Source organism: Sminthopsis crassicaudata, chromosome 3 (assembly GCF_048593235.1).
Source record: "Sminthopsis crassicaudata isolate SCR6 chromosome 3, ASM4859323v1, whole genome shotgun sequence".
In the NCBI taxonomy this organism is placed as follows: domain Eukaryota; kingdom Metazoa; phylum Chordata; class Mammalia; order Dasyuromorphia; family Dasyuridae; genus Sminthopsis; species Sminthopsis crassicaudata.
In genome coordinates this window covers 84,752,358-84,777,508 of record NC_133619.1, presented here as the reverse complement: position 1 = coordinate 84,777,508, position 25,151 = coordinate 84,752,358, and the positions used below count along the sequence as shown (strand labels likewise).

Genomic DNA, 25,151 nt, shown 5'->3' with positions numbered 1-25,151 from the left:
AGAATATTTGCATACTTTCCGATCTCAGTGAGAGCTAATGTTTATATGGCACTTTGGGGTTTGCAATCTTTTTATAAATAGGGACATTTGAATTGTGGAGAGGGAGGTGTGTGTCAGGATTTTCAAGTGAGTCAAGGGCAGTAATCTGAATAGCTAATGACAAGCTCAGTATAGATGATATATGGGATAGATTAGCAAGATGGAAGAAATTGGGCAGGATGTATGACATGTATGACATCCTGTAGAATTTTTTGGAATATATTCCAAATACTGATTTTTTTCCTCTTAACATTTGCCTTTTTCTCCTAAAAGTAGAAAAATTTTGAAGGGAAAAATTGCCTTTGACTAGAGTTAAATTCTACAGAAGTTGGATTCTAAGTCTCTAATAGGTCATAAATGTCGGATATATCAAGATTATTGCTGACACTGTCCCTTCTCCATCTTCTATCTTATCCTATACTCTGCCATTATAGAATTTCTAGATGTAAAAGCTAAGTTTCTTTCTGTCACCTGGGGAAATGGTAGCAAATTCTGCCACCTTATTGTATTACAAGATAAAGCAGGAACTGAGCTCCACTAATTCCACTGCCATCTCTGAGGAGAAAAGCACTAAGTAACAAGGATAGAGAAGTCAAGGAGAACGTGGCATGTGGGCAGAGGGCAACAACCACTGTACTATAGGACTACTAGTTACCAACTGTATAATAGGGCATGAATTTAGCTTAAATTCCTATTTGCCAATGATTAGTCGATTCTAACAGCCCACTCCGGAGAAGTCACATTTCTTCTGTCACAAATTCCTTCTAGCCCCTGCCTTCCCTTGAGGTAATTTGCTTGACTGTTCCAGGGATATCACAAAGGAATTGCCAGTATTTTTCCATTCAGCCTTTGGGGGTCTAAAAGCTCTTTTTTTCCTAAAGGCCTCAAGTCACTCAGAACATGGATGGAGAAACCCAACTGGTGCATCTTAAATTATTTTTTTAAATAAAATCAACTTATATCTCTTTATATCCCAGATATTTCCAAAGATGTTGCTCCCTTCTCCCCTTGTTTTATCGGTGGGGCTTGCCATCTCTCTAGAATTGGGAATCCGGGGTATTCCTGACTCTGACTGACTGGGCTGTCAGCTTAGAGCCTGCTGAAGCTGCATTCACCAGAGAACAAGGCTGCTGAATAATAATTGTGTCTACAGATTCTTTCAATAAATCTGGATTCACTTCATAGCTAAGTTTCTCCTGAGCCTGAGCACTTCCTTCAGCCCACTGTGTTTCCCTGAGTTTTTATCTAGTCCTCTTCAATATAATACAGCCTAAGGAAATAGTCTGTTATGATACAATCTATCACATTTAACAGAGTGAGGTAGTTTTCCTTTCTAAAAGACTCAAGGAAATGACACCCCAGCTAGTCATCCTCAGCCATGTTTTAATTCAGTATTTTCTCATTTTTTCCTTGCCTCTTTTTTAAAAACAGCACTTCTTAGGGATTTCATAGTTTATGTTCATTGCTTTCTAAAATGACACCAGAAAATATCTTCTCTCCAAACAATACAAGGTATATTTCCTTGTCCCATTTCCCTCAAGCCACCAAAAATAGTGTAAGTGCTAAGTTCTCACCTAATTTGAGCCCTGGTATTTTTAGCTATGATCCAGAAAGCAGTTTTTAAAACTTTCCCCAATCTGGAAATAAGGAGCAAGGAACTTGCAACCCTATAAAGGACTGATGACTTTCAGTCAGTACTTTTCCTTTTTCTCCCATCAGTATGATCTCAGGACGTTCCTGATAAAATAATGCAACACCAAATGAAACACATTATGCTTTATAAAACTTTATTCAAAGAACAGATTTATTTCCATTTTTCTTCTCTAATGCTTAACAACACTTTTCTGTAAACTTTTGTAAACAATGACTGATAATTAGGTTAGTATCTTTCCATCAATTTGTAAGGAGACACTAAGGGACTTGCTTCCCCAAGGCCACCAAAGATAAGGAGCAGAGCTCCCTTGGTGAAATGGGAAATGGTGAAAATCCTTTGCCTTTGAATTCAAAAAATATCAAAGATGGGTCATGCTGTATTTCTCTATTTCTCTATTTCAGGTTAAGTCAGGGGGCAGGGCCAGGCAATTGTCTCATGCTGGATCTCATCACTTAGGCTGAGTAAAATTTTAAAAGGATTCTCAGTTGACTGTTGCCATCTTCTAAAGGCAACACACTAGTCTTTTAATAGAGCTAACTAAAAAGAAGGCACTACAGAGGAAAAAAAAATGTAATATAAACATCCCTTAGTTTTTTTTGCAAAAATGAATTAGTAAGTTGGGAAAAGAAATGGAAAGGAGAAAAAACACCACCTCTGGTTGCCTCTTTTTAAAAATGTGTACTAATTAGCTCCTCATGCTACCTCTTATCTTATTGAGCAAATTAAAAGATCGATTAAAAAAATACTAAAGCCCTCAATGCATAGGTGTAAAGTCTAGGAAAACAAATTCCCATGTTAGCTATGTCAAAAAATTTGAAAGAAGGTGAATGTCATGCTTCATTTTCCTTCTTTTGGACTTCAAGTTTATCATTGCATTAATGAGGTCTAAATCCTTTCAAAGTTGTTTTTTTTTTTTTCTATCAAATTGTTATTATCCTCATTCTTTTCACTTTATCCTTCATCAATTTATAAAGATCTTTCCAGTTTCTTAAATTATTTATCATTTTTTATGGCATATTTATTATTATTTGTTTATCCAATAGAATTTGTTCCCCAATAGTTTCCAATTTCTGGTTACCATGAAATGAACTGCTATATATACTTTTAAGCTTTGTCTTTGGTTTTATTTTGGTCTGTTTTCTTTTACAGCATGACAATTATGCAAAACATTTCCATAAAAGTCACATTGCAAAAGAAAACATAGTTCTCCTCCCACCCATCCCCCAAAGAAAAATAAAGTTAAAAAGAAAAGTATGTTTCAATTTGTGTTCTGACACAATCAATTCTTTCTTTGGGTATGGATACTATTTTTCATCATAAGTCCTTCAGAGTACCTGAATCATTGTACTGTTGAAAATAGCAAAGTCATTCACAAGTTGATCACCCCATAACATTGCTATTTGTACACTGTACATTTAACTTTACTTGAGTTTATGGAGGACTTTCCAAGTTTTTCTGAAAGCATCTTGGTCTTCATTTCCCACAAAATAATAATATTCCATCATAATCACATAACACAATTTATCCAACCATTTCCCAATTGATGGGCATCCCCTCAATTTCCAATTCTTTGCCCTGAGAAAAGAACTGACATCAATTATTTTTGTTTTTCCTATTTCAAAAAAATATCTTCTGGGATTCATGCTTAGTAGTAGTATGTTAGGTCAAAGGATATGCATGATTTTATAGCCCTTTGGGCATAGATGATACCTTTTGATCTATTTATCTATTGGGGAATTAAAAAAATAAAGTTGGCTCTGGAACTCAATTTTTAAAAAGAATGTTGAAAATAGTTTTTACATATAACTGGGGGAAAATGAAATGCTAAATTAATTTTTTTTTAAAAAGGAGCTGCTATAAATGATTTTGTATATGTATGTGTGTATGTGTATTTATAAACACACAAACACACGGATAAGAATGGATGTATCTTTTTCTTCTTTCCTTGATTTCTTTGGGGTGTAGACCCTAAAGTGACATAATACAATTCAGTGACTCTTTCAGAATAGTTACAAATTGCTTCCCAAAATCACTAGACGAACTCACCGTTCATTAACATGCATTAATGTACTTGTTTTCTCATGGCTCCTTCAACATTTGTCCATTTCTTCATTTTATCATCTTTGATAAAGGTGAGGTAGAACTTAAAGTGCATTAATTTGTATTTCTCTAATTATTAGTGATTCAGGGCATTTTTACACGACTGTTGATTACCTGGATTTCTTATTTTGAAAACTGCAGTTGACATCTTTTAACTATGTATTGGAGAATGGCTTATAAATCTGAATAAGATTTATCTTACATATCTTAGATATGAGACTTTTATTTTAAAATGTACTTTAAGTTCCAGCCACACCCAGCGAAAGAACTCTGGGAAATGAGTATGAACCACTACATAAAATTCCCAATCCCTCTATTTTTGTCCACCTGCATTTTGGATTTCCTTCACAGGTTAATTGTACACTATTTCAAATCCCGGTTCTTTTTGTACAACACAATAACTGTATGGACAGGTGTACATATATTGTAATTAACTTATACTTTAAGATATTTAACATGTATTGGTCAACCTGCCATCTGGGGGAGGAAGTGGAGGGGGAAGGAGGGGAAAAGTTGGAACAAAAGGTTTTGCAATTGTCAATGCTGAAAAATTATCCATGCACATATCTTGTAAATAAAAAGCTGTAATAAAAATAAAATAAAATAAAATGTGCTGCAAACCTTTTTTCCCTATTACCTGTTTCCATTTTAGTTTTGTTTGTAAAAAATTTTTAAATTTCATATTATCAAAATTTTTCTTTTTATCATGTGAAGCTCTCTATTATTTGTTTAGTCAGGAATTCTTTCCCATCTGTAAATCTAAGAGGTTTTACTCTTTGCTCCTCCTACTTGTTTATTATGTGAATTTTTATGTCTAGTTCATATACACATTTGGAGCTTATAAGGTGTTTTTGGCCAGACTGCCATCCAGTTTCTCATAAGTTTTTTGTCAAATATCAGAACCTTCCCATACTATTTATGGTTTATCAAAAACCCAAACTATATTATTGTACATTGTCTGTGTGTTTGTTTGCATCTGTATGTTGTGTATCTAATTTATTCCACTAATGGTGTTTTTTTTTTTTTTTAATTTTAACCATTACCAATTGTTTACTTCTTTTTAGTAAAATTCAAGATCTGGTACTGATAGTTTCTTGGCCTTCTCATTTTTTTGGCTGGTACTTCATACTGCTGACCTTTTCAGCTATAGTACATTAAAACCCTCAGGTGTTCCTCCCCTCCCCCCCCAACTATCTAATTATTCTTCTCTCATTTTGTATGTTTTATATAATTTTTTAACAAAGTGTTATATTTCTTCCTATTGAATTCCATCGTATTTGTTAAATTCATCTCATTCTCTGGATTAACTCTGCCACCTCACAATTTTGAACATATGATCTATGCCTTTATCCAATTCATTGATTTTTGTAAGATTATAGGATCACAGATTTAGTTTGGGAAGGCACTTTGCACTCATTCTAGTTCAATCTCCTTATTTTCCAGATGAGGAGCTATACAGCCCAGACTGTCCAAGGATTCTCATGGCTAACAAAATAGTATAGATTTAAATTCGGACTCCAAATCTAGTACAATGCTCTTTCTACTTGCTGCTTCCCAATCCTTCTCATCTCTTCTGGAATTCAGAATCAAACTCCTAGAGAAAGGTTATTTATAGTCACTGCTTTCGTTTCAGAGGCAGTTAAGATGGTGCAGAGGAACACTGGATCTGGAGTCAGAAAGGCTTGAGTTCACCCAGTGATACCCAGTCTCAAACATTCATTAGCTGTACAAACCTCAGCCAAGTCACTTTGTCTGCCTCAGTTTCCTCAAATATAAAAGGAGGATAAGAATAGCACCTACGTCTCAAGATTGTTGGGAGGACCAACAAAAGTGCTTTGTAAACCACAAAATGTCATGTAAATGTGGGCTTATTTGTTATTTTTGTTAAGTCATGTGGTAAACCTTAAAGTGCTAAGTAAATGTTAGCTATTACTATTACTGTGAAAGTACTCTGCAAATCTTAAAATAATAGCTAATAATAAAAATGACAGCTAACATTTAAATAACACCTACTATGTGCCAGGCACTGTGCTAAGCCTTTTACACTTATTATCTCATTTGACCCTGGAGGTAGGTGCTAAAATGGATATCCCCAAACTGAGGCAAACAGGTCGTCTGACTTGCCCAGGATCACACAGCACTTGAACTTGGTTAAACAGTTATCAGCACAGTCTGGTGGAATAGAACCACTGCATAAGACAACACGAAACCAGACATAGCAAAGGAACTGAAGTCCCTCAACACAAGCAACTTAAAACTGGAACACGAAGTGGAGCTGGCAGGACAAACCCATTTAAATACCACAACTGAAAGTTCAGGACTCTGATTTCCCATTGTAAAATGGGTTTTTCAAAAAAGAATTTTACATGCTCTTTGTTGTTGTTCAGTCCTGTCTCCTTATGACCCTATTTGGGTATTTTTTTTTGGGGGGGGGGGGCAAAGATACTGTAGTGATTTGTCATTTCCTTCTCAACTCATTTTACAGATGAGGAAACTGAGACATACAGGGTTAAATGACTTGCCCAGGATCACATAGCCCAAGATATGAGGCCAGATTTGAACTTGGGACCAAAAAAAAAAAAAAAAAAAAAAAAAGCCTCCTTGACGCCCAGCCTGGCATTCTATCCACTGCACCACCACTGCCCTTAAATCCTCTTAGTGGAGAACAAACTCTAGAAGTCAGGACTAGGAAAAAGAATGGGAACATAAGAAAATCAAAGATGAGATGGGAACTGAAGATCTGACTCCAGAGTATAAGATATGCTGCTATCAAACATTCTAAGTGCTAGCGATGAAGGATGCTCCTGTGGGAATGTTAAGAAATGGGCTGTGGAAATCCGGATACAACTCATCCAAGGAACTCAAGAAAAGATACTTGTATTCTTCCATGCACAAAAAGGTTGACACATCACAAAATATCGAGGCTCAGGAAGAAATGTCTACGTGGTGTCTTTCTGAGAAGACTCAAAAAATGTCCCTGACATCAATGTAATGTGTATTTATAGGATGCAGTGCACTCTGGGGTGCGGCATATGGCAAGCATGATAAAAACAAAACAGGATCTCATTCTTGATCCTGAAATTCCAGCCTGCTAAGCTTCTTTCAGAGAGACCAACACCACAGAATATTTAAATCCACATTATTTGCATTTCCCTCTCTCAATCTTAAAGAACAAATAGATCTTTTTTTTTTTTTTCACCTTAGCAAATTTCCCATCCATAGTTTTAGCTAATAGTTATATGTAATATATTAATAAACCATCCTGGCTAGATCACATCTGGGATACAGGATTTAATTCTGGAAGACATATTTCAGAACTAGAATAAACCTGAGGATTTAATTCTGGAAGACATATTTCAGAACTAGAATAAAACTAGTCAAATCATTTTATTTTATAGATAAGGAAATTAAGGTATGATTGCATCTGGGAAAGTGAGTAGCACTTTCAACAACCCCAAGCTGTCTCCTGACATTTGAGCCCATCATTTTAGTAACAATATTTTTCCTGTAATAGTAGATGCTCAAGTGATGGACCACCACCATCTTAGAGAAATCAAAATTACAGGTGGCTCAAAGAGCACTGGAGACCCCCATAATGCAAGAGGCAGCACATTATCAGTGATACACAGTGAGCAAAAGGTAGTATAAAAGACATCCTCAAGCTAAAGAGTCCATTTTAACACCACTTTTAAAATACCTACTGTGTACCCAAAAGCACACATGTGCTAAAGGAGAATACAGTGACAAAAATTAACTTTCCCTGCGCTCAGAGAGCTGATGTTCTAACACAGGAGACAACATGCATATTAACTAATAAATAGAAGAGGGAACAGTGGTCCCCAGGCAGTGGGTTAGGAAAGGCACTGAGGGGATCAGGAAAAGATTCCTGTAGAAAATGTGGCCTGAATAGGATTTTGTAGGGAATGAAGGACTTTAAGATGCAGCAGTGAAATGAGAGCACATTTCAACCATAAAGATTAGCCAGATCTCCCTTTACACCTTAAAATTCTAATGCCTTTCCCTCTGTTGACCATTTCCTATTTATCCTGAGCAGAACTAGTTTGTACATAATTGTCCTCATGTTTTCTTCATTAGTCTGAGCTCTTTGAAGACAGGGACTGTTTTTTGCTTTTTTTCCTCTCCCCTGGTGCTTATTAGCACAGTGCCTAGCATACAGTAGGCACTTAATAAATGCTTACTGACTGACTTACAAAAGGGAATCACTGGAATATGTTGAATGGAGGAATGACAGTCAGATATATGCCTTAGAAAACTCAAATCATAGAGCAAATAGACATGAGAAAGGGGGGTTGGTGGCAAAAGGATGTTGCAATGAAATCCATTGATAAGCATTTATTTTAAGTGTCCACTATATGCAAAGCACTGTGCTAAATGTGAGGGATTCAGAAAGAAACAAAGAACAGTTCTTGCCCTCAAAAGGCTTGGGGATGGAAAGTGTGGTCTGGCCTTGGGCAGTGGCTCAGTAACTATTTCAGCACAGCCTCTGAAGGTCTGGCCAGAAGGGTGCTGTCCTAAGTAGGAAAGTGCAGGAAAGGAACAAGAAGGAAAGACATTCTAGCAGATGGTTTCTGCATTCTGCCCATTTTCTCTCTTCACACAGATAATACATGTCCTCCTTGCCTCCACCTCTTAGGAATCTCTAGTTTCCACCAAAGCTCAGCTTAAATGCCATATCCTAAACCTCCTCAAGCTGCCATTGCCTTCCCCTTAAATTACCTTGTAGTTATTCTGCACCCACTTCTATATACATGTGTTATCTCCTTCTATAGAAGGTCAGCTTCCTTTGTAGGAAATGTTTCCCTTCTGCCCTTGTATCCTTGTATCTAACACAGTAGGTGCTTAAATAAAACAAACTAAAGCTTGTTTATTCATTAAGTATGCCTGCCACTCATTAGCAATGCCACAGGATGGGCCCTGCATAGCATCCAACACTGGCAACATCTAACACTCTCAACACCATCATCACTATTATTGGAGGAAGTTCACAAAAACAGCCATCCAATCATCTCACCATTAACTAACAGGATCCAAGAGCCAAGATTCCTCTCCATCCCATGATGCAAAATGTGGTCAATATCACAGAAACATTTGTTGGGAGGCTCAAATGAGACAGTGCAAAGTGCTTAAGGTACAGAATAAGCGCTATATAAATGTTAGTTATTATCATTATTAACAGTCTGGGAGTATACTATACAGAATGCAATCACAGTGAACGAGTAGGTAGAAAAAGGGATCAATGTACATCATAAATAAAACAAAATTAAATTCACATTCTGTTGGCAACTGAGTGTGCTTCAGATTGTTTTCCTACAGAATGAGATGAATGTGAATATATTTCCACCTGAATACCTTTGAGTGTTGATCAATATTTAATTTCATCTAATTTTAATCCTAGGCTGAAATTTTTGTGGTGTTAGTCAATGCAGCAAATTTCTTCTTTGGGAAAACCTCTAATGCAAAGCTACTGGAGTCTAGTTTGGGGAGTCCTTTAGAGTGTGAATGAATCAAGCAACAAGTATTTATCAAGATGTGAGGGGCCAGACATCATGTGAGTTGCTTGGGATAAAAAGGCAAAATAAAAGCCCCCAACTTAAAGGAGCTTATATCCTAGTGGAAGAGACTGTACACATATGTGTAAGCACAAGCAGATACAAAAGAACCTTTGGGGAAAAGCTTCATGTAGAAGGTGACTTTTGAGCTGAGCCTTGAAAGAAACCAGTGATTCCAAAACGGAGGAAAGGAGCATCTCAAGCTTTGGCCAGTGCAAAGACGTAGCAAGTGAAAAGGGGTCGTGTTAGAGGAAAACACTAAGGCCAGTGCTGCTTGATACCAGGAGAGAGAGAAGGGAATGAGGTAGAAGACGACCAGAAGCAAGTGGACAAATCAAAACTGCCTGACAGGCTTTCAAAGACAGAGAGAATTCTACGTCCTGGAGGTGGTGTAGGATGGTGAGGTCTGTGAGTTAGATGGAGGGTGGATTGGAGCACAAGAGTTCCTTGCAGGTGATGGCGGCTGTTCAGGGAGGTGATAAAGACGTGCTGGGGAAGTTCCAGAGGAGAAAGGGCACTTACCCAAGAGATGCTGCAGATCAGACATGGGAGGGAAGGGAGTCGGGGACGACCCCATAGGCGTGAGCCAGGATCGCAGAGAGGATGGTGACAGCCCCAAAGAGAACTGGGATCGAGGAGGGAAAAGGGGAATGAGCTCCCTTCTGCACAAGATGCGTTTAAGGACTTTGGGACATCCAATTAGAGACATCCCCTTGGTGACGCAAGGCCGAAGGGCAGAGCGGAGGATATATCTAGATAAAGAGACCTAAGAAGTATCGTCACCGAGAAGCTAATGAGATCACTAAACAAAATGCTACAGAAGGAGAAGAGAAGCCTGCAGACCAGAGCCGTGGCTGCCTGCAATTAGGGGTGAGCTGGAGGAAGATCCAGACGAGGGGTGGTTATACTGAGAGAACTGGGCCACAAACACTGAGGAAAGGGAGAGTATCAAAGAAAAGCCAGTGATCGATAGGGTTGAAGGCTCAAAGTGAGGCCAAGAAAGATAAGGACTGAAAAAAATACTGGCAGAAGTGCACCAGACTGATTTCCTAAAAACTGGTCCTTTCTAATTTTAGCCTGATGTGTAAAGCCACATATAATGAGGGAATGGAATACAAAATGAAAAGGACACACAAACAGAAATCCCTGAGGCAAGAGACCTCAATGGCTTTATTCAAAAAAAGACTTACTTCTTAAAAATAAGGATAAAATTATCTTTATGATGAACTAACTGAAACTTAGGACCTAAGCTTACATTATTTCACCAACACCGCTTTTGCTATAAAATGAGTTGAACCTCATTATTGGATTTTACATGCTTTTTCACTAGAAAAAAAACAATGGTCCAAACCTGAACTATAGCAAAGAACACTTAAGTTGAATCTACAGTACAAATTGAGAGCATGTCTACACAAGCATTTCAAAGTGCAACATGTGGTTGAGCACAGCTAGATTTGAACCTAGGTGCTGGAGACTAAAACAAGTAAATTTGAACTTGAATTTTACAGTCCTAACTTGGGAATCCCTTTTATTTTTGTTCTTTTCCTTCCTCATCAAAAGTCAAAAAACTTAATTCCTTTATTGTGCAAACATTTTGTAAAAGCTACAACTTTCCTCCCTCCCCTTCCCTTGCCTCTTGGTCTCTGCATAACTGAATTATACATTTTAAACTACAATCCCATAATCCAATCTATGGGTTGCCTCTGAATTTCCCTGGGCATTGGAAGTAAAAAGGAAAAAATATTTCACCAGCAAAGCTTGTGCACAATGCCAACGGCACAGAGACTCAAGATTCAATTGGCATCTCCAATGAAAGCTTTGAGAATACAAGATCATGTCTTACATGAAATTTATCAATTAGAGTAAAAGTTCTCCTTTCTGTCCAGATGTCTTTGTAGAGTTAGCCTCCAAGATACCAGGAGGCATTCTGGATAGGTATGTTCATGATTCTGAAACTTCAGATACCTGGTCATTCTCAGTTTTTCTGAGTGGCTCTGCCTTGGAGTTAAGTCCAAAAAAGTCATTCTGGATGATGTATCGAACGCATTGCAAAATCACATTTCTTTCATGTCTTATGTCCGGTGCTAAAAGCTGAAAACAAAAGAAAAGATTCACCAGTGAATTAAATATAAGGGAAAGATGGTTTGCTAACAATTGAGTTATGTATAAATGAAGGGCTACACATACATGTGGAATTCTTAGAAAAAATAACTAAGTACATTACATTTAACTTACACTGTGATGCAGTCATTCATTCAAACTTGAAATAGATGCTATTTTGGACAGTTAATATTAAAATGAGTTTCTTTAGCAGAAAGGGAAGCAGTGCATCATGGATGTTATGTGAATGGCCCTTGGGTATCTGTCCCAAAGGAAGGCCACAGTGATCCTTTATTTGTTAGCCACCATAAAGACTTCAGAACCTCCTAGAATACCTAATCTAAGGTGAGAATTGGTGTTTTGTGGAGACTTTTTGTACCCCTTGGCTCCACTCCAATGTGGAAAACCTGTCACCGGGACCTACCAGGTCCTACTGTGGGGTTCTGAGGAAGGTTATATAGCAAGTCCCAGGGTCTCTTGTAAACATAAAACCAGTTAAGATGGACTGAGTTCACTTGAGACTCATTTGCCAAGATGAGAACTCATCCCTCAGAACCTCTTAGGGTTTTTTGTTTTGTTTTGTTTTTAAATCTGATTAGGCTAGAAGTGGAACCCTTCCCTTTGCTATCAAATTACCCCAGGCAGATTTCAAGGGCTCCCCCAGATTCTGGGAGCCCTCTTGCACTGACATGGGTCTGCAAACTTGGAAGAAGGAAGCTAGAAAAATGAGAAAATGACGGGGAGAAAGAGAAGAAAAAAATTCAAGAAATTGGCCTTCTCTGAAAAGGGAAATTAAAAAACCAAATGAGATAGAATTAAAATGAGAGTTAACCTTTGTAGACCTCTGAAAAACTAGACTCAGAAAGCTGGCACTATTGCTACTATCATCATCATCATCATCATCATCATCATCATCATCATCATCATCATCATCATCATCATCATAAATCATTGGAAAAGTAGAGAATCCCTGAAGTTTAAGAAGCATTGTCTCCAGTAGGTGGGACAAGCTAATATGTTGCAAAGAAACATGGCTCTATCAAATATCATTTCTGATGCTAAATAAAACCAGGGAGATAATATATTTAGTGACAAGAAACAGGGATTTAACTTGGTTACCCCAGAGTTTTACTCTGTGATGTTAAAAATTATAAAGTAGTTATAGATATAGATATATTTATATCTATATATGTATATGGCATTTTTGTTTTACTTTCCTGTAGTCAAACTACATCTAAATATACATTAACAGGACGTGGTGATGAGGGGTATTTTAGCATTGGTAAAAAAATCTTACCAGAGGAAACTCAGATTTTTCACAGACCATCAAATAAAGGAAGTTAAAGAAGAAAAGCATTTATATAATACCTATTATGTGCTTGGATCTGTGCTAATGGCTTTTATAAATAATATCTCATCTTATCCTCAAAACAACTCTGGGAGTTTAAGTGTTTTGTTGTTTATTATTATTAGCATAGTTGTGGTTTGGTGATGGTGCTTACCAGAATGTGGTAATGATCATTCTTCTATCTTACATTTGTTTAAAGATATGTCTTCTTAACTGCATCATCATCTCAGTGAAATCTCAAATATTAAAAATCAATCTCAACTTATATTTCCCTCCCATCTTCACATCTAAACTCTCATGTTGTTGTCAGGTTCAGTTTAACTCTGATCATTTATCAACCTTAAAGAGAAAAAAGCCAAACCTTCCATCCTCATGGCAGACTATGAAGAGAAATCCCTTACCATCTCTAGGAGCTGTGGACGTCTTTTCCGTGGTTCAGAAATTGACTTCTTTCTGTAGACGTTTTTCTTATACCTAAAATTTTTTTTCATCCAATTTTTCCTTAAGCTTTTAATCTTAGTCACAGGGTGGTTTCTTTCCTGTTTCTTGATATCCTGACTTGGACTCTGAGGGACATCACTGAGGATGACCTGGTTTTCTGCTGAGGGCTCTACTTCTATCTTGACGGAAGTTTCTAAAACAAATAGAGCAAAACAAAATTATAGATCTTTTAAAAAAAAAGTGGATGAATTGATGGAAGAAAAGGATGGAAAAAACGAAGCAAAGTACTTATTGTGTGCCAGGCACTGTACTAAGCATTTTATAATTACTTTCACTAAATCATCAGAAAAACCTGAGAAAGTAGATATCATTATAATACCCATTTTACAGTTTTTACAGTTAAAGGTCACACAGCTATTAAGTGTCTGAGACCATATTTAAAATGGAAAAAATTAATCTCTCTGTATACAGACAAGCATCATGGAAGACTCAGCTGAAGTTATGAATCAAGAAATTAGAGGATGAAATGGTTTTGATTGCATGAACTTTTTCAGCAAGTTCAGTTGCCATAGAAGAAAAGTAGAGCAATCCAAGGTCTGTGATTAACCCAGAAATAATTTGGAGGCATTAAAGAGTAGCTTGTAAAAAGACAAATAATTCTAGGATGCAACTAGTGAAACACTAAAATAGTGAAGCTGGTGGTGGATGCGAAAAATGATGTGTGGAAGGGAGTGCTTGAGACAACAAGGTTTGGTCAGGAGACCAGAGATTCAATTTTTAAAAAGAAGAAAAAAATAGATCTAGTGTAGATGAGAGAGAAAAGGAAGAACAGGAGATTGTGGAAGGAGAATCACTTCATGGAGTAATTCTGAAGAAGGCACGTCTCTGATAGAGCCACACCATGGTATGAGGACACCCCAGTGCTGGGAAGGTAAAGAGAGCATGCAGGCAGATTGCAGGAAGATGATGGCAGAATGGAGAAGAAGAGGACCAGGAGATCTTTAAACACAATGTTTCTGTCTATCCTTTCTCCAAGGTTTCCCCCACCTTTTTACCACTTAAGTTTCAATTGCCTGATCAACCCCTTCCACATAACAAGGTTTGTGACTACATAAATTCAGTCTCTGCCACCATGTTACCTCCTCTTGCACATGTGCTGATGAATCAAAGTGGAAAAAGCCACGTGAGTGTTCTGGGCCCACCACAGATGTGTCATCTCAGCTGGGTCGGACCTTTGAGAGGCTACGACAGCCTCCCCACTCTCCTCAGAGGCTCCTGCAAATCTTTTGTCCCCAGACCTTCTCCAGCCCCTCAGCTAAGACTCTCCTCTTTTGCTCCCCTCCTCAGATGCTCCCCCACACCCCATCTTGCACAATGAAATGGCCTTCCAAAGAGGAAGGCCCTTCTTCTCTTCAGGCCTTACAATCAGATTTCCGGCCTTCTCATTCCACCCAAACTGCTCTCCAAAGTTGCTACAGATCTTAACTGCAAGTTCAACGGCCTTCCCTCAGTCTTCCCTCTCCTCCTCAATGCTCTCTTCTGTCTAGGCTTTTAGGAAACCACTTTCCTGATTTTCCTCCTATGGATCTGACCACTCCTCCATTCCTTTGTTGCCTTCTCTTCCAGATTACATACTCTAACCATAGGTGTACCCTAATGTTCTGTCCCGGGTCCTCTTTCTCTCTCTACATCAGCTTCTATGGATTTAATTATCACCTTTACGCTGATTATCCTCAAATCTACTCCAGACCTCCAGTCTGGCATCTCCAATTGGCTTTTGGACACCTCAACCTGTATGTCCAGTAGATATTTCATGTTCAAAACAGAATTTACTATCTTTGCTCCTAAACTACACCCCTCCACCCAATTATTGTAGAGGGCTACCCCCAGTCGCTCAGGCTCACATCCTAGACTCTTCCCTACCTCTCACCCTACCCTGTACAAACTGTGGCCAAAGCCTCTCAATTCTGCCTTTGTAAGATCAAATACAATTTTTCTCCTCTTATACTGTCATCCTTCTAGTGCGGGCCTTAACCCCCTCAGGCCTGGACTCCTGCAGTAGCCTGCTAGGTGGGAGGGGGTGTCTGTCTCAAGTTTTCCTTTTCCTAAAGTGCATGTCACACACCTATCCCCACCCCCAATAAATCCAAGCTCCCTGTTCCCTTCAGGATCAAACACAAGGTGGTACCTGATGTTCAGAGCCCTTCATATTACTGTAGCCCCTTCCTACCTTTCCAGTCTGTTTACACCTCGCTCTTCAAGTGAGTAACGCTGGCTTCCCAGCTGTTGCACAAACAAGATATTCTCTCTTCACTCTGGCGGTCTTCAACACTTCGAACCTTCTTCCTCCTGTACTCTGGTTACTGACCTCCCTGGCTTTTGAATCCCAATCTCATCTTCTGGGAGAGAGTCTTCTCCAACTCCTCTTAATTCCAGCACCTTCCCTCTGCTAATTATTTCTTATTTATCTTCTAGATAGGTTGCTTTGCATGTATTTCTTTGCTCTTCATCTCCTCTATAACTAAAATCTCCTGGTGTAACATTTAGCACATGACATGAGTTTTCACATTCCTCATAGGCCCCCAAAGTAGCCTTCCATTAAGGGATGATTTTCTGGCACAAGCACAAGAATCTTGGTCCTACAACTTCTCTGGCTCTGTCACTTTGTGCTTTGCTGTGCCAGGAAGGAAAAGAAGATGGGAAAAACATATGGCAGGGTAGAAGGTGAGTCCCCAAGTGGTTTGGGACAATTACAAATGAAGTGCTGGGGAGGAAGAGTTTCAGCTACCAAAGAACTGGGCCACTCAGTGTTTCCTATCATTCCCTCCCACTTCAAACACTGGTCCCATTATTTTAAACCAGATGCACAGAAGACAAATCAAAGCTTGCTGCTGCAAAGTGCATAAGACTATTACCTGTCACAAACAAAGCTGATAGGAAAGAAATCTGAGATATTGTGTTTGAAGAATAATTCCACTTTCACATTAGGTATATTGGACACAAGAGTAACAAAGTCTTTGTTCTTTGTGAAGGAAACAGGGAAGCCAATCAGCTAAGGGATATTCTATTAAATAAAAAACAGGCTGGTTAAATTTCAACTCAATTGGCTGAAAATAACACAATGTTTCATGTTCATAATACAGTGAATATCATCCCCCCCAACTTTTCTTTTCTTTAACAGACCTACACTTTTACTCATATGTGGAATTTCCTCTGTCACTGTGGATGGACACTTTCTTTGCAACTTATACAGTCTTGGACATTTGGCTGAGAAGCTAAGAAAGTACAAGATAACAAATCCAGTAGGTATCAAGGATAGGAACTCTTCCTGATTTTAAGGTCAGATCTTGATCTACTTGGCTGCTTCTTTAAATGTCTTCCTTTGCCTCTGTCCTGATCATCTCGGGTCCCAAAATATCTAAGCAAGAACAGGCACTAACCCAGTCAATTCCAAGAATGTTGTCCATTCCCTATAGGGAAGATTTTGCCAATAAGGTCTCAAAATTTTCACCAATCTCTTCAACTTCATTCAGACCTCTTTTCATGCTATAAACCTGGGTTTTCAGACCCTAAACTCTCATTTTCATCATAAATGAAATCATAAAAGGAAAAACCCATGAACTCTGTCATGGCCTGGTTGGAACTTGGCCTCTGCTGCAGCAGAAATCTGTACATGTACTAAAACTACCTTAGTTATTCAGACAACATTTTAACAAGATTTGCATCTACATGGACTACAGAACTACTACGCTAGGTCAGGCCAATAGTCTATATGGGGGAAGGGGATAAACATTTATATAGGACCTACTATGTGCCAGCACAGTCCTAAGTGCTTTAAAAATGTTAACTCATTTGATCTTTATAACAACCTTGTGATCTTCATAACATAACCCAACCCTAGGTGCTATTATTGTCCCCATTATATCAGTTGAGGAAATTGGTGAATAGATAAGTGACTTGCTACTAAGTGCCTCAGGTAGGAAATGCTTCTAAGAGTGACATTATTAGAGAAGGAATGGTTATTATGATGGAGGAGAACATGGAAGAGCTGAAGAAGAGGAAGGAAAAGAGGAAAAGGAAATATGATGTTGACAACATTACACAGACAGAGTGTCCCAAAAGTCTTGATGTAGTTAGAGGGTTAATTTATTAAAACTACACTAAGACTTTAGGATACCCTGAAATCATCTTGTATATAAGTAGCACTTAACGGTTTTTTAAAAGATTTTCACATACATTATTTTAGGCTGCCCTTCATGATCTCATCCCTAAAGGCTAAGAATTTATGTTTCACATCCTTGACTTTTCTAGAATGACTCACTTCTAAATAAAAAAAAAAAAAATCACTCCCATTTCTGAGGGCATATGCTTTGCTGAAAATGAATGAAACAGAGCCAAGTTTGCTTTAGTGGTTTCCACCACTCAAGCCTGCCAACCTTTGTAGGCCAGCACCCAATGTGAAGAATTTTTCTCCACCCATGAGAGGTGCTGTACATTTTAATGGGCCTTTTAGGCTGGTTCTTTGGTCCTGTGTACCTTTCCAAAGAGGTATGGAAAGGGAGTAGAGAAAATGAATGATGGTTTGTTACACCATTTAGCATTCCCCCTTCATTCTTTTTAGTCCTTGGATCTCATGCTTTTCTCCTCTCCTCTCTAATCTTTTTCTGCCTGGCTTGATCTAATATATACATTAGGCATCTAATGTGTTTCTATCTGCATAAAGAGATATAAATATAAGCTCAGGCTCAGCTCCTTGAATCTGTCTCACTTTCTTTCCTCCCAGGCTGTTCCCACAATTCCCTGAGCCTCTAGGTTTCTCTCTCCCATGTTTAACATTACCTCTCATGCCAAATTAAAATGGAACTTGAAAGTCAAAATAAAGGATGTGCAATGCAATATGAAAGGGATTTAATAAGTAAATTTCATACTAGAGATTATATTGCAGGAAAAAAAAAATGATTCAATTAAGCAACAACTACTCACCCTCTGGCTCACTCTCTGATCCCGACATGTTCCCATAGTTAGTCATCAGTAAGCCCAGGGCCGAGGTGACTTCCTTGGGGATGACAACATTTTCTGGCTTCTCCTCCTTGTCGGACTCTAGAAGAGAAGGAAAAGAACTTGAGCATCTTGTCTAGATTCCCACCAAGTTGCTGGAGCTGGTCTCTCTGCCTTAGCCAGCATCACTGAACATCGGAAATGGTTTTTAATCTGACCCACAAGTTAAGCAATCCCATTCCTGGTGTCTCTAAAGGACACATTTTTAAAGAGGCAGCAAATCTCTCTTTAGTTTATGCTCTTCACCAAATGGAAGGAACAGAAAAACAAATGGATACTATACCCAGCTCAGGTACATCTCATAGCTTGAGGATGTTAGTCCTGCCTTCTCCAAATAGACTTAATTATAGACTTTGCTATTAATTACAGGTCATACAAACAACACAGTAATGTGTTTAATCTGATCAATACAAGTCTTATACCCCTAACCACCGCCAAACTAAACCAAACCAAAAACACAGTTCCTATCAAGGAATGCAGAAGTATTTTCATTTTAAAATAAAAATGTTTAGAGGAAACCACAATATTTAAACAATGCTACAGAGCAGACTCTTAGTCAAGGAATTATATTGAAATGAAGACATCTAGAGCTTTCAATATTCAGAACTTTTAAAGATTCTAAGTAAAAAAGCAAAACTATTTCAGGAGGGTAGAGGGGGGAAGGAACCGAATATGGGAATTCAATTAATATTAAAGCCTATGTCAAAAAGTGAGGCTCCTGCATTAGATCAAGAAGCAGGCCTCCACATTGGCCTGGGTCAAATGCCTATATTACTTGGCAACCCTGAAATATCCCATCACATTGCCCTGGATGATTGGCAAAAAATGAAGGCTGATGATAGGCTTAAGCATAGTCACTCACTTGTGTAAGACAGTGCCAAGCCAATCCACAGGCAGCTAAAGGGAAAACCCAAGGATGTCAAGGAACCAAAGGATTCCATGGCTTGTGTGCTAATCACTGCCCTCTTCTGGAGGGAAAAAGGCCTTTGTCAGGCACAGCTGTGTCCTCCATTAGTTACACTCAATACAATTTGCTCTCTTAATCCACTAAAAGGAAGGGAAAGAAGAACCTGCAGTTTGGAAGAGATTACAAAGCTATGATATTTATGTAGATGGTTCCAGGGAAAATAAACATGAGCAGACAAGTAAAGGCCAAGCTGCAAAACCATCATCCAGTCCAAGGTGGTGTGTGGGGCACAACATAATGACAGTTTTGACTTCTCCATCCTCTCTTCTACTTCATTTACACTTGTCAGGAACTTTACTTTTTCCCCATTACACAAAATTTCTTCTTCTTTTTTCCCTGAGGCAATTGGGGTTAAGTGACTTGCCCAGGGTCACACAGCCAGGAAGAAGATATTCAATCTTGGGAAACATCTTGAACAATATTAGCTCCCTTTTAGCACTGTTCAGCATGTCCCTTCCAAGAAGGATCTAGCTCATCAGGGCCACTGTCACTAGGAAGAATCCCCAAGACACCCAAACAATAGGCATTTCCAACAGAGTCAACAGTGAGTTCAGTCACAGACTATTAACCCCACACTACATTCCACAAACAAGTTTTCTGGCTTAGATGCTTAAGCCAGGGCCAAAATTACTTAACCTATGCAGTTATCAAGTAAGAATGAAAAGATACAAACCGTTGTTTAGTTCCCTTGTGCATCATTCTAAGGCAGCAAAGGCCTAAGGAGAGCCAAACTGGATGGCTCAAGTTTTTATTCATAAGTATATATGAGGACAAGCTTAAGAGCACTTTAAAAATGCAAAGCAATCTTCACTCATTTTTAATAAACACAAAACAATACCCTCAGTCTTTTTAAAAATACTAAGTGAAAAAGTCAAATTATAGAAATAATGGTGGCAAAAACATCAGGACAGTGAATTTTTTCTTCTCACAAGCTCAAAACCTACGTGGAGTAAGAAGGAAATACATATATTTAAATATCATACCCAACAGCATTCTCATTTCTTTGAAACACAAAATTACAATAGAGGGAATGGGAAAGGCAATAAGCATTTATATAGTGCCCACTATATTCCAGGTGTTGGGTTAAATACTTCTGACAAATATCTAATTTGATCTCAACTGAGAATACATCACTATATAAATATATATAAATATATATATATATATATATATAAGTTTTTAAACTCAGTTTCTCTTTTGGAATATTGGTAGCAAAAATCTCTTTCTGCTAGATTTAAATATTGATTCTCTTTTTCTATTTACGATTGAGTTCTGTGAAATAACTATAGCTATTTAAGAAGTTGTATCCAGAAGGTAACTCAGAAATATATTCAGCTGGTCAATCATCCAACATATGTTTATTATCTACCATATATGTGCAGGGTGCTATGGGGGTACCAAAAATAAGACACCATCTCTGTCTTATGGGAAGTTACAGTATATTAGAGATAGACATGTAAATAAATATGGCACAGGTAAGAGGGAGGAAGGATAGAAGAAGAGGGGAAGGACAGAAACAGTCACACATAGAGAGGGAGTGAGATCACTCTGGCTTTGGGGAGGGGATATATAAGGAACATAGCAGTAGAGAAAATTTCATGAAGTAGAAGAGACTTTCAGTCAAGATGGGGATTTAAAAGATGACTATATAGAGAGAACACATGCTCTGCACTGCATACAAGCTGGGTGAAGGCATAGGTCGCCAGCACGCCTCTGAAGCCCCATCCATTCCTCTAGCCCTCTGTGCATGTAGGGAGCAGAATCCACTTAGTTCAAAGGAGCTTCCAGAGAAGTTTCCCGTGCTGCCCAAGTGCAAGCCCTCTATTCTATTCAAGGCTTTCATTTCCTTTCATGTTGCTGTGATACTAAAATGTGAATGTCCATGAGCAGAAGTAAGGAAAAACACTTTAGAATGAGATCTGGCCAAAGACTTCATATACTATAATGAAAAATGCTAAGCACTCCATTAGCAGAAATTTTGTCAGGGCCTGTTCCCAATGCAGTAAATTCTTTACAGTATAACTGAAAACAATAGCCTCTAGGTCACTGGTCCTCAAACTTTTTAAATAGGGGGCCAGTTCACTGTCCCTCAGATTGTGGGAGGGCCGGACTATAATAAAACAAAAGTTCACACTCTGTCTCCGTCCCTCAGCCCATTTGCCATAATCCGGCGGGCCGCATAAACGTCCTCAGTGGGCTGTAGTTTGAGAACCCTTGCTCTAAGTGATCTGTAAGCTGGTCCAAGCTGTGGGGATCAATGTCCCTTCTTAGTCTGAATAAAATTCTGAGTCAGGACAATCAGAAAAGAAACTAGGATGGGCAAGACTGTCAGGAATTTTCCATCCTTAGTGACTTGACTCTATTCTGATGGCCGTGCATACTTAATCTGATGCTGCTGTCATCAATGCTCATCTGAACATTAAATAATAGGATCAAATCACATTATACCACTGTCTCTCTTGCCCCTGGATTATGGGATAGAAAGAACTAGAATGGTGAAAGGTGAAGAATAGAAAGTTCTTGGGGAGTATTCCATTTTGGCCACCTTTCCCTCCACCTATCCGCTCCAGTGAAGGCTTGTGTCCTTCCCTTCCTCCAATGTTTCTATATTGCAGAGCATCAAATACTATGGCTTGGATCACAGAACTGCAGAATTGTAAAGAATCCTAAAAACTGTGTAGTTCAATTCCAACTGATGCATGAATCCATTCTGTAAGAGGCCTTACAAATGACTGTGTAGCTTCAGCTCACAGACCTTCTAATAGTCATGAAAAACTCCCTGTTTCACAAAGAAGCTCATCTCCTTTTTGGGAGCAGTTTCATTTGTTAGGAAGTTCTTACTAATACAGAGCATGTAATGTGTCCTTCCTATGGTCCTTAACTTTGCCCTCTGGAGCTAAGTGGGGCAAGCTGAATCCTTCAGTTCTGCAAATATCCGGGCTAAGACTCCTAGATCTATTGGCAATCTCCTGCAATCCACTATGGTGCACTGACTGTTATTTACCTCACCTTTTAGAGAGAATGATTTTCTAAGATTTAGAGGTACAGGGCCCATAGAGATCAGCCTCCAGCCCAAACTCCACACTGTACAGGTGAGTAAACAAAGACAGCTAAGTATGTCTCCCTTAATTCTTCTCTTCTCCAGGCTAAATATCCTTAAATTAGTCAACAAATTTTTACTGGAAACGGTTTTGCTTCTCTTTACTAACCCAATTTACTAACCTTTTATTTGTCAACACCTTAGAACATGGCGCCTGAAAATAAGTACCTACAACTGCCTCTGGCAGAGTACAGCAGAATGATCACATTCCTGTGCCCAACATTATGCTTTTATTGATTAGGTGTTAACCTGTCCAGTCTCACCATCGGCCTTCCTCTTCACAACCTGCTCTCCCACCAAACTAAACAATTCTTTTTCCACCAAATGGAAACTAAGAGCGACAGTTCAGCCAATACACCCTTTTACACCATTTAACTTCTTTGATCCTTAGAACAACCCCGTGAGATAGGTGCTATTACTATTCCCACTTTATACAAGAGAAAACTGAGCCATATAATGAAGCTAAGTACCATTCCCGGAGTCACACAGCTACTTAGAGTCTGCCTGAGTTCCAGGCCAACACTATGTCCCCTTCAGATCTCGGGTGGACAGGACCTCCTTAGAAACCCAGCCTCCTCTTCTTTATTAACAGAGAGACTGCAGCTCAGAGGGGTTCAAGGGCCCAAAGGCATGTAGGCAGCACCCACCAGAGGCTCTGATTCGAGCACTAGCCCCAGTCTGCCAGTCTATCCTTGGGTCCCCAGAATCCCCAGGCCTGCAGTCACCAGCACCAATCTCGGTCCTTTGGGTTCTCTGTACCAGGATGTGGCCTCAGACTCCCACTAGGTGAACAGATAGCCAGGCAGCTATGAGTAGGGCCTTGGAGGCCCATCAGGGAGTAGCTAGGGGGGCTCCTCAACTCAAACCAAAATGACTTGTTTCTATGGATGATGGGAAGGAGAAATTCTAACAGGAATACAAAGCCATATTTTTAAGGCTCTCCTATCAAATCACAGATGACAGGATGACAGATTCCGAGCTGTGTCCAGTGCTTTAGGAAGTAAGAGCCAGAGTAAGAGCCTTGCTCACATGATCAAGCTTCAGATAAACACGAATAAACAGTTTTGTTGGATGGCAAAGATGCCAAAGCACAGGGATAGTTCGGAGTTGGGAAGACCAGAGTTCAAATGTTGCCTCAGACATTTTTGAGTGGTATAACTGGGCAAGTCCCTTCCTCTGGGCCTCAGTTTCCTTACCTGCAAAATAGAGATAACAGAATCCAAGTTGCTGAATTGTTGTGAAAATCAAATGAGGTAACACATACAAAGCACTCTGCAAACCTATCAAAATGTTAGCAAATACTACTACAATTATTACGATTTTCATTATTGTTAACTTCAATCTGTCAGCCATCTCCTAGAATTCTCCCAGTTGTCCCAGATTTACACCTTCCTCTTTAGAGAGTGATTTTATAGTATTTAGAGCTGGCAAGGGCACCAAGAGATTACCTGGGCTCTCATTTTATAAATAAGTAATCTAAGGGCTAGAGGTACAATCAGACCCACCACTTGGGCAGTAAGTGGTGACCTGAAATTCAAATCCATAGGAGGCCAGAACACACTTGAGGGTCAAGAAGCCCAGCTCTTCCCAGCGCCTTTGAAGACTCAACCAAGCTCCTGAGCCAACCCAGGCATCCAATCTTCCAAGTAGTCATGGGGCAACAAAAACTAGCTCGATTCAGTCTACTAGTACAACAAAGTAGGTGGAAAAGCCAGCAAGGAAAAGCCAGTTTTAGGGAGGACAGTTGGGTGTATGATGCAGCAGGGTCCAGACCAACACCAGTCACTTCTTCTCAGCATCTGCAAAATGAAGTGCTGAATAAATCCTCTCTAAGATCCCTCTGGCTCCAGAAGTGGATCTTTATTTACTTTTACATCTTCAACAGCACCTGACACCTTCCTCCTGCTCTGAGGATTTAGGAAAGAGGGCTGCATGACGACGTCTTAAGGGCCCCCATCTGAGGCAAGACCTGTGTCACTCTGCCTGGCATTTAGCACTTTCAAATTCCAGCCAGGATGAATTCACAGCTGGGTGGCCGTAAGAGCTGATGTACCTCTCTGTTCCCCGGGCTCCTCATCTGTAAAACGAGCAGGTAACTAAACTCACTACACCTTTCTACAAAACCAGACTGCCTGTGGCCAATCAGAGAGGAAAAGAGAGGAGACAGAGGAACCAGATACTAAGGGGGAGCCTAATAACTGGGGCATGACTGAACCAGCTGTGGCATATTAACATAATAGAATGAATTCTTCTGTGAGATCCTTGGTAAATGTGAGCTAAAGTGTGGGGAAAATAACTCTTTATACAATAACCAAGGACTAGTTCCAGAGATCTACTCTAAGTCGGGTAACCCCCCTGCTGATGGGTGATGGACTCAAGGTACAGCAAGAATCATAAACACTGGACAAAAGTGATAGAAGTAGGGGGAAGAGGGCTGACGTCCTCCCACATTTCCCCTGGGACCTCACCAGCCTCACTGTCAGCCAGCACACTCAGAGGATCTTTCTGAGAGACCTCTGTCTGGACTTCATGTGGCTCTTCTGCTCGACAGCTGCCTGGAGAGGCTGCAGGAGATGCTTCTTGGGCCATATTTTCACCAGTTTCTGGCATTTTCCAGCCTCCATGCCATTTCTGCCACTTCTGCCACTTCCTGTGCTTCCCATACGAATGCCTCCCGGCCGCTTCGTTTGGATGCTGTTTCCACTTCCTATGCATCTTTCTGTTAGATACAAAATGTGGAACTGTTTAATAACAAGGATTTTATTTTTAACTTT

General features: G+C 39.3%; 1 protein-coding gene across 1 annotated transcript in view; it reads right to left on the bottom strand.

Annotated features, from left to right (window-relative positions):
• Nucleotides 1-10,506: 10,506 nt before the first annotated feature.
• The window catches only part of NUFIP1 (nuclear FMR1 interacting protein 1), a 41,271-nt gene continuing 26,626 nt past the window's right edge, over nt 10,507-25,151 (bottom strand). The window contains exons 7-10 of the mRNA XM_074299139.1: nt 24,846-25,096; nt 18,236-18,352; nt 13,213-13,445; nt 10,507-11,454 (exon numbers count right to left, since the gene is read on the bottom strand). Coding sequence (XP_074155240.1) covers nt 11,305-11,454; nt 13,213-13,445; nt 18,236-18,352; nt 24,846-25,096 — 751 coding nt within the window. The 3' untranslated portion in view covers nt 10,507-11,304. The remainder of the gene's footprint in view (nt 11,455-13,212; nt 13,446-18,235; nt 18,353-24,845; nt 25,097-25,151) is intronic.